Here is a 13,270-nt window from a genome sequence, read left to right as displayed (position 1 = left end):
GTAAATAAAAACAAGACTTTATGGGGTTCAAAGATACTCCTCTACAATAATAGGTATTTACTACTATTTGCTACCACAGTGTTCTGCTGTGTTGCCTGGGATGTCCTCACAAGGAATCTGTCTCTGTCTTTGTGAATAGATATAGCTATATTCCAGCTTGTCTTTGTATAAATTTAAGATCAATATGTATTTATTTTTAATTATTAAGGATATTCCTACTTATTATTAAATAAAAGTTTACACTTCTCACTCTTTCCAGGTCTTTCTTAGTAGGAAGTGCATGATGTTCCTACTTCCTACAAATTTGTTCTCATCAAAAAATTCTTCTTATGTTCTACAATCATCTTTGCTCTTTTCTAGGTAGGATGTTGAATACAAGACCCATGAAATGTAAGAAGGTCTAGGTATCAACTTGGGAGCTATGGGTATTTCTGTACAGTCACAATTCCACAGACTTTCTTTAGATATTCCACCATCTGATACAATATTTTCTTTTCTCCATACAAGATATCCTACCTGTAAAAGGGGGGACACTTGGTGAAGATATCGTTGTGTTCTACCCTGTGCTATGTTACTATTTTCTTCTAGTGTCACTTAAACTATATTTTTTAATGACTTCTATTTTCAGCAGCAAAAATCTATGGTCTTATGGCCATCTGTATCACAGCACTCCTATCAACACAGAGCAGGCTCAAAGCCATTCTTGGAAGGCTAACTGTGGTGCTTCCTATCATTGTTACCACATGTTGAAATAATTTCGTTGTATTGAACCTGTGTGTATTACAGTTACCTTAATAATATTGCTTTTGTCTGCAACTCCAAGTCTCTAACAAAAAACTGATGAACAGAGGGGCTTCAGCATTCCATGTTCATAGAAAAATCTGCTCCCCTGTTGTTGAAAATTGAAACTGAACTTTAGTGTTAGTTTACAAATATAGCTCTATGATTCTCTTCAATTCTATCTTCTGGTATTCTTCTGTTATCCTTGAACACTGATGCAAATTGTGGTTGAATATTCTTGCACAAGACTCCTATAATATACCATTAAAGATTTTGATCAAAATGTCAGGGGCATTCTTAAAACTATAGCTTGATGATGAGAAAGATAACATGTTATTTTGTGCTTTTTCTACCCAGGTCAGAACTGTGGTGGCCTGGTACAGGGACCCAATGGCACCATTGAAAGCCCTGGCTTTCCCCATGGGTACCCCAACTATGCCAATTGCACCTGGATCATTATCACTGGGGAGCGCAATCGGATCCAGCTATCCTTCCATACCTTTGCCCTAGAAGAGGACTTTGACATCTTATCTGTCTATGATGGACAGCCCCAGCAAGGGAACTTGAAAGTGAGGTAAAGTACCAACGTTTCCTATCATAGAGTAGTGGCATGTTTGGTTTTCTCCATTCTGAAATATTATTATAAGTGTTATTCATACTTATATGACATAAAAGTATATAACAGAAAAGTATTCTATTATAAAGAAACACAAGGAGCAATGTCTCTGTCATATGGTAAAGATTTATTTCTTACTTATTTCAAACCTATTATCAAACACAGTTTTAAACTGCTTTAGATCTGCTCAGAGTTGTTGTTGAGGTAATTAAAATAAAGTTGCAATGGGCTTTAGTTTTTAAACAATTGTGTTTTTCAAAGAAAAATAAAACGAAATTAAGTTCAAGGTTCAACTGAGAGAGTAGTAAAGCAACCACTTCACCTTGAGAAGGCAGGGTCAGGGAGAGCTGAGCAACAATGAATTCTGGAGAACCCTGAGTGAGACAGTCGTCATTTCTGCTTATTATGACCATGTCCTTTACATCTGTGAGTTCTACTCCCAACCCACTGTGAGCATAAAACAATGTGTTCATTCTCTCATACTTTGATTCCAGTTTTCCTTCTGTTTCACTTTTGAGATTTGGATGGATTTCTATCTGCCCAACCTCTGATTTAACTATGGAATTATGGCTGAAAATTGATAAGACCTTCAGTTGTATCCAGATTTGGCACAAACAAATACTCCTTCAAAGTCAGAGATCCCATTTTACATGTCAGTCACCATGGGGCACATTGCTCCTGGACACATAAAGAAAATGCCATCCACTTATCTTTGTGTTACTTGAACATAAACCAAAGCTAATAGCCCTAATCATATTTGTTGTAAGACAGACTTACCCAACAAGGATTCAAGGAACATTTATAGGCTGGGACTCCAAGGGAAACAGCCACAGCATTTAGACTCCTTTAATCCCCTGAGCTCATAGATTATTCCGGATTTTCTGCAATGATCATAATAATGGGAAAGGAATGTGAGTGTTGGAGCAGTGGGAACAGGAAATCTTGCATTTGCATTGTTAACATACCACGGGGTGTCTAATTATTCATACCTGGCATGATATCCTTGGGTAGGTTAGTCACTGAGAACTCTGCTAGTGCTAACTCTGCAGATGGTAGTGTGACAGTGTGACAGTTCAGAGGCCTGGAAAGGGTTCAGCTGCACAATAAGGACATTAGATTAGAGATACAGCTTGGCTGAAATTCTGTCTTCCTGCTTCCACTGTCACTATGAGGTCTCAAGGGGGCAATTTGTCGATCAATGGCCAGATAAAAATCAAAGGATCATGCTATTTTTAGCTGGAATGGTGACACATACCTTGATTAAGGCTTGGATAGCCATGGGTTGAGCTGTTGTGAATGCTGCTCAGAGATGCTGGCCTCATGTTAACCCCAGATGTAGACCCTGCCTGACACCTGTCAGACTTGGCCAGTCACAAGGTCAGGAACTGAAGAAGATGATGTGCATGTCAGGAGATTACAAGGTGAAGGAGCCCTTAGTGGCAGACCGGGTAGCCTCTGCAGGTTACAGTGGTAGAGATCCTGATAACCATGCAGTCTTTCAGCTCCAGGTTCCTCATCTTTTAGCACATGGTCACCTAATGTTGCTCAGGATGAAACTCAGTTGGCACAGTTCTTTACTATATATATATAATGTATGAGGCCCTGAGTTCAGTCCCAAGCATTACATAAAACTTGGAACAATGGCATATCTGGCTGTTTGGGTAGAGCAAAGTCAATTGTTGGATATGTAAGTATGGAACTAGGACATAGACATAAATGTCTATGACATTCTTGCCCACCCTTTTACTCAGCAGGTTTGGCATGGAGCCAAGCTGAATGTGCATATACTTATATATTCAATGTAATTTTTTTCTTGAAGCAGTATGTAGCAGAAGATGGTCTTGGAGTTACAGAAACCCCCTTGCATCTGCCCTTCCCCCATTCCTTCCCTCACTGCTTTCTTCCTCCCTCCCTCTTGCTTTCTTTCTCTACATATAGTCCACAAGAGAGAGATGGTAAAGTCCAAGACATTTCTGGCTGTTGTAGTTTGGTGGAATAGTTTACTCGCATCTGTCAAGTACAAATCATCAGTGCTGATAAGTTCCCTACAGCATGTAGGACAGCCCTCATGTGGCATAGGATTATCTGCCATTAAAATGTCAAAAAATATCATGTGCTAGCTGTGAATGACGGTACTTTCTGTGATTGTAAGACCCCTGACTCTATCTAAATGTAGCTACACTGTTTTCTCATTCAGAAATGAGAGGTGAAGGAGGTAAGCTAGAACTAGCCACAGCAGGACCCTGGACTGGAGAGGGATCCCAATGAGCTGAGCTTGTCTAAGGGAGAACTGAATGGAGGTGTGAATCTGAGCTCTCACATACAAGGAAATGGGCTGTCCCCAGCTTTAGGCATAATGAAAGCTCTTCCCGAATCATTTTTACGTTCTCTTTCAAAAGGCAATAAAATTATCACACTTTTAGACCGTGGTTTCTGGGGGAAAAAAAAGAAGAGAACATGACAAAAAGTCAGAATGGCATTAATTGACTTTTATTCTTCAAGGTGGGGGATCTGTAAAAATAGTTTGTTAAAATAGCTTACTGGGAAGCTATCCATATTAATAAGAAATAGGAGCTATAAATGGATTTCCAGGATTGTGAAGGAGCTTTATGTGGATGACCATATTTCTAGTTGAATGATTGATTTCTTTTCTGTTTAAGATTCATCTCTTTCCTTTCCTCGTTTTGAACATTGATTGGCAAAGCCAGTTTCTACCTTTCCCCTTGTGACTAAGTAACTGTGACCATGGTAAGATTTTCAATTTTCATTGAAGAATTACTTACAAAATAATTTTCAAAAGAATAAGAGCTATACACAGAGTTATCGTCTCCTTTTAAGTCATCTGTTTTTAATTTTAAAATATAAAAATTACATTTCCCCATAATAAACATATCTTTACTTCTGCAATGAAATATGCTGCACACTGTATCTGAATATAGTAAAAAATATCCAAAGAAGCAGGTGCCTAGATCAGTTTCCCCCTAGCTGAGTCTCTCCTCACTTAAGTCTTAGCGTCTGAAATAACATGGGCTCTGACATCTGCCCTTGATTAGTGAACAGGCTTTGGCCAATTAGATCCTTCAGGACTCCGCTGAGGTTGCACTGATCTGAACAGTACATCTCGGGGGAGGGAGTCGCTCCCTTGAGTAAATTTTCTCCACACTATATCTGCTTGCCTTCTCTCTCTCTGCCATGTCTAGGTGTGCTCATTCCTTGGCTCTGTGTTCTTGGGTCTTTTATGTTGACCTCTTTCTCACTGTTGCATTAGTTCAGAGGAGTTTTTCTCCCCAAATTTCGAACTTCAGGGACTATATAAAGCACAGGGATACAACTATTGTTTGACTAGCATGTAACTCCAGATATTATATAACCAGTTTATATGCATGTAATTATATGACTGGCTGTAGTATATATTTAGTATGAATAGGTGAATCAGAGTAAATAAAAAGAAAACAGATGGACCATAGGAAGAAGGCTGAGTTAGAGACATTGTTAGCTTCCTTAAGTTTCTAATACAACCTCCTAAAGGCAGAGGGTACCCAAATCTTATCTTCTACCCCCGAAGTCTTCTCTGATCACAACAATAGTTCCTACAGGTCCCTGAGAGCACTATGAAAAAAATCAACCAAGCCAGCATTGAAAACAGCAGAGAGTCTGGAATCACTGTGGTTCTTACTGAAGCTGGAGAGCTTTGTTCTTATTCCCTTAGGCGATAATAACTCTCTAAAACTACATCTATTTGATAAGATTTTACTACTTTTATTTTGTAAATTTAGTTTAACCCAAAGGATGAATTTTATTATATGTGCCATCATGTCAGGCTGAGGCAATTTAGCCTATAGCAAATGAAAACCCAGAAGATTCCCTACTTTGTACACCCAATCATTACACACTATATGGGGACTTTCTAATACTGGTTGCATGTAACAAAGCAAAACATATCCATGGGTCTTCTATGCCAGCCTCTCTCATGTACCCAAAGTTAGGCAAGTTGCATACCTTTGGCCACTCTCAAGGGCCAAGTCAAACTTGAGCTTCCTGAACAGAATCAAATTCTTCTCAGTGTCTTGGATATTACATGTTTATAAACAGCAAACCCTTGATGTGTCTCCTGTATGGTGTTGTCACTATTTCCAGTATGGGTCTGGTAGAGTTAGCCTTCTGCTCTGTGATTAAGTGTGATAGGAGCTGGAAGCAGGTGGAAGACATTTGTTCTCACTGTTTACAAGTCATAAACTCATACGCATGAACTCAAAAGTTACCATCGAAGAGTCCAGGGCTTTCTGAAGCAGTAAGAGTAGCTTACACCTCAAAGATGAAGGAGTCCTTTATGCTTAGGGTTTCTCTTAAAGTACAATGTAACAAATGTGTTTCTGGACTGAAGAGAAAAAATCACCAACATTTCTTTAAATAGATGAACACTGATGCTTAAGTTGCTATCCCTCAACTTTGTGCGCATGGCTGGTTGATGTCCAGTTACATAAGAAGCAGGATGCATACTGCAATTCCTAACCGCAGACCCCAAGTTCCAGCAGTCTGAGCACAGGTACCAAACGAGAGCATGGCAGAAAGAATAAACGTGACCCTGGAACTTGCTCCAACTGAGGGAGAGTAGCCAGTCCACTGGGGAAGTGATTGCAAGTAGAGGACCTGATGGGTCAGTATGAGCTGCCTGTGCCTGTGTATCTTCCTCCCTGTGTCTCTGTCCTGCTCATTCAGCAATGTGTTTCTTACCTATAACATTGCATTTTGACCGGTTCATCTGGAAGATCCCTCCAGAAATAGCCCTGTGAGTGCTCTCATTTCACCACACTCTCCATAGTATAAAAAGCAAGCCAGTTGAAAAAGGAGCTTCCTGATAGCACTAAAACAATCCCCTCTCAGTTGGGAATTCATAAAAATTGCTACTCTTTACCAAGATCACATCCCAGAGAGAGAGTAACTTAGGGAAGGCTAACACAGGCACAATTCAGAATTAAACTATAGTGGTTGAAATTAATAAGTAGTCAATTAGAAAGGCTCTAGTATTGAGCAGGAGAAAATTCTCTGGGCATGTTTCTGAGGGAGTTTCAAGACTGAATTAAGTAAAGGAGGAAGACCCACCCTTAATATGCAATGCAGCACCCCATGAGCTGCAGCCCCAGACCCAAAAGAAAGGATAAAGCAAGCTCACACTTTCTCTTTCTCTGCTTCCTGACAGTAGATGTTACATGACCAGATGCCTCTCGCAACTCCCTCGATGCCTTTTCAATAGACTGTGAGACAAAATAACTTTCCCTGTTTTCAGTTGAATTTTGTCAGTTACTTTGTCATAGTAGAAGAGAAATAACGCATATTAGGGTCATTGCAGCTTGGCACCAGACAAGGGTCGACATGTTGAATCCTTACTGCTGTGGCACAGACAATGAGGCTGCTTGTGCAGTGAGGTGAGGTGTTTAGGAACAGCCCACAGTTGTCAAGCAGAGTCCCAGCCCACCTCTCGTTGTCCAGATTTTGCAATTGTTCTGTGGCTTCAGGGTTATTTTCCCATTTTTGAATCATATTCAAACCAAAGGAAATTCTCCTGCACAGTATAGTAGAAACCTGTGAATTTAAGGGAGCTCTGCGGCCCTGCCAGATCTACATGCTGGTGCTTTTAAATTGATCAGAAGAGTTCAAAAGCCCTTACATAGCTTGAACCTTTTTAGGATTTGGTTATTTTGTGTTGTAATTGAGAATTTGTCCTGATCCCAAAGATTCTCCTGGGTTGGTGCTCACGCTGCTGGCAGGACTCTTGAGAATACCTATGCACCTTTTTCTCAGATAAAGTTGATCTAAGTTTATGGGGTTGATTTGGATTTTTGTCCTGCAAATGTGCTGTTTCATCTTTTTGGAATATTCCAAAAAGATGAGACATATATATATATATTTTCACACAAAATGCCTTCTTGATTTCTTTATTCAAGTGCTAGGTAATCATTTTGCAAATGAGGCTGATGAATGAGTCTTTGAATTGCAATTTTCCAATCCAACATTATAATTAGTAAAAATTGAAAGGTATGTGTAGCAAAATAAAATGTAATGTGTTTTTATATACAACCATGATACATCACCACCACCATAACTGAGATTCTCTCACTGACACAATGATTTTTTCCTCCATTTATAGTCCACCCAGGTCTTTACCATCTTTCCAGAAAATGGTTGCATTTAGAATCTCTGTAGATTGACTTGTATTGTGTAGAATTATAGTAAGACAAGTTATGTCAGATGTGGTAGTAAATATCTATAATTTCACACTGTGGAACGCCAGGCAAGAAGATTCAAATGATAACACCCGACCAAAGAAAGATTGAAGTGGTTACACCTTACCAAAGGAAGAAATGAAGGGAGGATAGAAGGAAGGGAGGTTGAAAAAAAAGAGAGGAAGGAAGGAAAGAAGGAAGGGAGAAAGGGAGGGAGGGAGGAAAGGAAGGAAGAGAGAGGGGGAGGGAGGGATGGAGGGAGAAAGGATGAGGAAGGGAAGGAAGAAATCAGGGATGGAATGAAGGAGAAAGTTAAGGAAGGAAAGAAGGAAGGTAGGGAGAAAGGAAGGAAGGAGTGAGGGAGAGAAGGAAGGAGGGAATGAGCAAGGCAGGGAGGAAAGGAAGGGAGGGAAGGAAGGAGGGAGGGATAGAGGGAGGGAGGAAGGGGGAGGAAGGGAAGGAAGAAAGGAGGGATGGAATGAAGGAGGGGGTAAGGAAGGAAAGAAGGACTGAGAAAGGGAAGGAGGTAGGGAATGAGGGAGACAGGGAGGAAAGAAAGGAAGGAGGGAGGGGTTAAGCAGAAGAGAGGAGAGGAGTGAAGAGGGAGAAGGAGAAAATATAAAAAAATGCAAGATGGCTGGCATGGTCAGCTATGCAGATAAAAGTTAAAATAACACACCCGTCCCTTTACCTCAGCTTCATCCACCTACAAAGTCAATCCACTTGATTTTGATTTATCTTTGCCTTTTTCACCCCTCATAGAGCTAGATAACATTTATTTTATGCTTAATAGATACTCATTTTATTATTGCACTTGGTTTCAGCCACTATACATGACAGTCCTGTGGTCATTTGCATGCAATTCTTACATGGGCAACTTATTAGCTCATATTAACTGTCCAGTGTAATGGGTTTTATAATGATATTTCTAATATGTGCATAATGTGTCTGACAATATTTACACATCCTACAATTTTTCTTTAAATTATACTTGGTGACCACTCATATCTAGTCATGGAATATGCTGGATATGGGATCACTGTAGACATTGAAGCAGTAACTGCTCTGATTCCCACAGGCTTGGCCTACATTGCATCCCACTTACAGACAAGAAGCCAGGTTTGAGGTCACTGCAGATGTGCTGTGTCCAATCTCCTCAATTTTACCCAGTGAAGAGTAGAGTGTTCACTTCCTGTGGTTTAAATTTGTATGTCCTTGGTAGCTAAAAGTGTTAAATCTTTCTATACACTATTGATAAAGTATCATTTGCTATGAAACATTTTTTCTTTTTCTTTTCAAAACAAGCAAAATGAAAGTTGTTTAGCTAAAATATTATAATAATATCCTTATGTTCTCAATCTTAACATTGGAATTTACGTGAGTTATCTTTTAAATCTGCATAGCTCAAATCCTAATTTTTTTCTTATTTAGTTTATAACTTCATACAATCTATAAATTGAGGTTTTGTATTAATTGATTATCATGTGGCATTGTTAGATGCAATTAATTCCAGAAAGTAGTTTTTTGGAAGCTACCTAGGAATGATTTTGCACACACTTGCAGTATTTATAAACAGACATTTTTTCCTCCTATTTTTTTGCTTCCTTTGTACTTGTGCCCTGATTCTGCCTGGTCATACTGTCATATGCCCTCCTTTATAGAGGAACTGAAGGTGAACATTTCCTCTTGTTGTCATCAAAGTGGATAAGAGCAGGGATCAGAACCATCAGCTATGATTCCTTTGCCTTCAAGGTACCACTGGTCCTTTCCCTACTATGTAAGGCTACGTTGGTTCCTGATCTATGTCTCACTATCTCCACGGGGTGGTCAACATGGATAGAGCCAACTAAGGATTCTACCTGTTCCTGTGTCCTGCTGATCAGACAGAGCACCAGTGACAGCAGCATGTGAAATGGGCTCTCAGATATCAGCTGACACCTCTGTGAGTGGCAGCTTTGTCATACATTGTCCCAGCAGACTTTTTCCTCTCTGGATAACATTAATTGTTCTTTCCTCAACTGCATTTGACTCAGAGAGGCTGAAGCTCTGGGTTTAGCTTCATTGGACTCTTGCTGAGGTGGTCAAGGCTATATCTACTCCATGTGTCTATGATTCCATGTCATGAAACACATTTCAACCTTTCTTGTTAATCCTCTTCTCACTAATTATTTTATAATGATGTTTATTATTGAAGGTACTGATAAATCTTTCATTTCTATACTGGAACTTGACAGATATATTTGTTTGTAGATTTTCCATGATATTATTTCTTTATTTGAAAGTACCATGTACTGTTGATAATTTAATTGTGAACAAATGATTACTAGATAAAGCTCTACATGAATCAGTTGAGATGAAGATATTTTCTTCATTTTTCCAAATACTAAGTTTATCTATAGATTACATCTATTTAGTCATAGATCTTATATTTAAGGTGAAGATAGGTGTCATGTGTTAGACTTCATAAAGTTCTTGTGTCTACCTTTTGGAAAATCGAACACAGGAAGACATGTGTCTAGAGTTTTGTTTTAAGAATCACTCAAAATTATATTTAGTGTCTTTGTTCAATTTCTTCTTGTGTTAATTTTGGGAAATAATATTTTACAAGATACCCACCCAAGCAGCATCCTTCTGCAAGCATGTTGATAGAAAGTCATTTTGATATTACTTTAGCTCCTCTTGGAGGTCTGTGGAATCTCTGCTGGTAATTAGTCATTTTTTTAGAAAAAAACTGAGACCCAGTTTTTTCACTCCAAGTGCTTTACCTCAGTCTTTTTTAGAATAAATACTGATATTTAGTCTCTTTTCAAGCTGTTGACTGATACTTTATTTCTATCTAATAGTTTATCAGTTTATTGCTCTGTAACAAACATTGGCTTTGCTATGCTCCCAACTGTTCATTTTTCTGTTTTATTCACTTCTTTTCTTAGCGCCATACTTTCTGTCTGTGGTTTACTGTTTTCTGTTCTTTCCCTTGCTCTTGAAGTGGAATGTAAGAATATGAAGTTGGCTTTTTCTTTTTCTCATGTAATTGAGATAGTTAACCTTTTGAACATAAATTAATGTTCAAACTCTATCAAAACTGCACACAAGCAATCATAGCAATAAATGAAGTTATTTTCCAAATAAATGTGGTCCTTTAATTAAATAATATATGTAAAATTATAGAGATGATATCATTATTATAACATAGATTCCCAAAGGCCTCTTGTTGAGTAGTAAAAGGAGCGATACTATTAAATCAGGAAGCAATAATCTCAGAACCCTCTTGTGAATAACCTCATTTTCCCATCCTTTGGAAGGTGGAACAGAGCACATCCAGGTAGCAGTGGGGATAGCAGCTGTATATAAGGGCTGTGAGGCAACTCTGACTCCTCCCACTGGCATGAGGAAGAGAATGTTACTATATCATGCTTCCTACTTCACACTGATCACCATGTATAGTAGTTTATTTCTGCTGTCTTCATAAAACACCATGATCAGAAGCAACTTAAGAGAGAACAATTATTAGGGCTTATATCTCTAATGGTAGAGCTGGCGTGACAACAGGCCCAACAGGCAAACTGACCACATCTCTACATTCACAGGAAATACAAGTGAGGCAGAAAGTAGGGCAAGGGTATAAACTTTCAATGTTTATCCAGTGATACACTTCTCTCTGCCAGGCTCCATGTCCAAAATGCCCCATAATCTCCCCAAACAGCATCACAAACAGGACCCAGTGCTCAAGTGCAGGCCTGGTGGGTGAATTTCCCAAGCACCCCAATCCTACTATGTGAGCCAAGTCCTGAATTAGTGATCTCATGGTAATAAAGTATCTACTGAGAAGTAGGCATTGGTTCTGAGTGTAATTATCTGAAATCTCTGAGTTATTCAATTTAAGTTCACTTGGCACATGTGTATTGCTTTGTCCTTAATACAGTCCTTGGAATACAATAAGATTATTCCAGAAATGAGTAAACAGATATGTTGTTAATCTATGCCACCATATCCCCACACAATACATGAAGAATTTTTGTGTTATTTCATATGAATTAAATCCAGAGTCAAAGATCAGAATGATTCAAGTAAGGATTTCTCTTTTAATATTTGTCTCTTGTCTCAGTTGGAAAGAAATGCCTGAGAAGAGAAGTAAATAGTTGAGTCCTTTATAAAAGTCTTGTATTACTTTAACCCCATCTTGGTATTAATGCAGTCAGTACAGTCTCAGCTACAAACAAAATATGGATATGTTCTTGTGGTTCCTTTTGTGAGAAATTTATTCTAGTCTGCCACTTCTATTCCCCACCATGTCTCTTGTAATAGGCCATGAATTAAAGGAAGGTAAAATACAGGATTCTGCAATATTGTCTCTGTGCACTGAAGTTAGAAATGTGTTTGGGAATATCTAGGATGTGTAAAGATACTAGAAAGTGAGTGTGACAATGTTTACCTTCAGATTCGAAACAAAGCCTCGTTTCCTACTTACTAATTCAGCTACAACAATGCTAGTCTGAAATCTATTCAAGAATATGAACTGTTTCCCAGGCAATGCGTCTGGCTTTGCAACTCTTGAAAGACACAAAGCCTTTCTGTTGTGCAGAAGAGAGGCCTGTGCAGTGACAGAAGGGGTAGCAGGAAGTACATGCCATACATTTGCAGGAATATATACTTCTGAGTTGAATGTAAAGCTATAGGTGCAATGCAAGGAGCTTTCCTGGCCCCAGTTTTGATCTTCTATAGAAGCCCAAAGAAATAAACCCACATTGTTAAGTGACATACACAATAACACACACACACACACACACACACACACACACGCACACGCACACGCACACGCGCACACACACACACACACACTACACAAAGAATAAAAGGGAAAAATGTTGTCGATCGAGAATAAAAATGTTGATCCAAAGAAAAATGGCAGAAGAACAAGAACTATAGATATGGCACAACCTGTCTGAATTTACAGGGACTTCAGAAACATGTAAAAGAATTTATCATGTAAAAAAAAAAGCTAGCTTGGGTACTTATTTTAAAAACATGTATTATCAATATATAAAGTTAAAACAAACTGTAATTTAAAAGTCAATCAATTATAATATCTACAAAATAAACTCAGAATATTTAAATGGATGTGTCCCTATTGTTTTTTAATCATAAAAATTGCAGGCTCTACACAGGAATTCTTCCTGGTCCAATAAGAATGTGTTCACTGGTGCTTTCCAACAGTTGGTAGGTGACAGGTGAACATATCTCAGCAGAAAATGAGACTCTTCCTATGAACTGGCTCTGGAGTTCAGGGATGTCCTCTGTACAGTCTGAAGAGTTGGCTCTGGTATTTTGTCTTTATTTTTCCTTTTGTGATAAACCAAAGCTCTGATGAGTTTTTAGAAGTCATATACTGTTGAAGTGTAAAAGAGAATGTGTTTTTAGTTAGCATTTTTTCAAAATAAAGAGTATAAAATATGAGTTTTTTCCAGTATGGAGTATTTTTTTACCTATAAGGTGATAATGTCCTGGAGGCACGACTCTTCTCTGATTTGCTGATTCCATTACCACTCTTGACAGTGTTCTTCAGAAGCAAATGTTAGTAATATCTCAACAATGTCATCCAATGCAATTGGTTAGCAGGCTGGTGAATATGATGCCCAAGGGCCAGTAAAGA

At 38.6% G+C, this 13,270-nt stretch overlaps 1 protein-coding gene across 1 annotated transcript in view; it reads left to right on the top strand.

Annotated features, from left to right (window-relative positions):
* The first annotated feature begins 365 nt into the window (after positions 1-365).
* Positions 366-13,270, top strand: part of Csmd1 (CUB and Sushi multiple domains 1) — a 1,354,421-nt gene continuing 1,341,516 nt past the window's right edge. Inside the window, exons 1-2 of the mRNA XM_052162855.1 lie at positions 366-390; positions 1,138-1,354. Of these exons, the coding sequence (XP_052018815.1) occupies positions 366-390; positions 1,138-1,354 (242 nt within the window). The remainder of the gene's footprint in view (positions 391-1,137; positions 1,355-13,270) is intronic.

This window comes from Apodemus sylvaticus, chromosome 18, assembly GCF_947179515.1.
Source record: "Apodemus sylvaticus chromosome 18, mApoSyl1.1, whole genome shotgun sequence".
In the NCBI taxonomy this organism is placed as follows: Eukaryota; Metazoa; Chordata; class Mammalia; order Rodentia; family Muridae; genus Apodemus; species Apodemus sylvaticus.
Note: the sequence above shows the minus strand (reverse complement) of the source record. Positions and strands in the feature narration are given on the sequence as shown.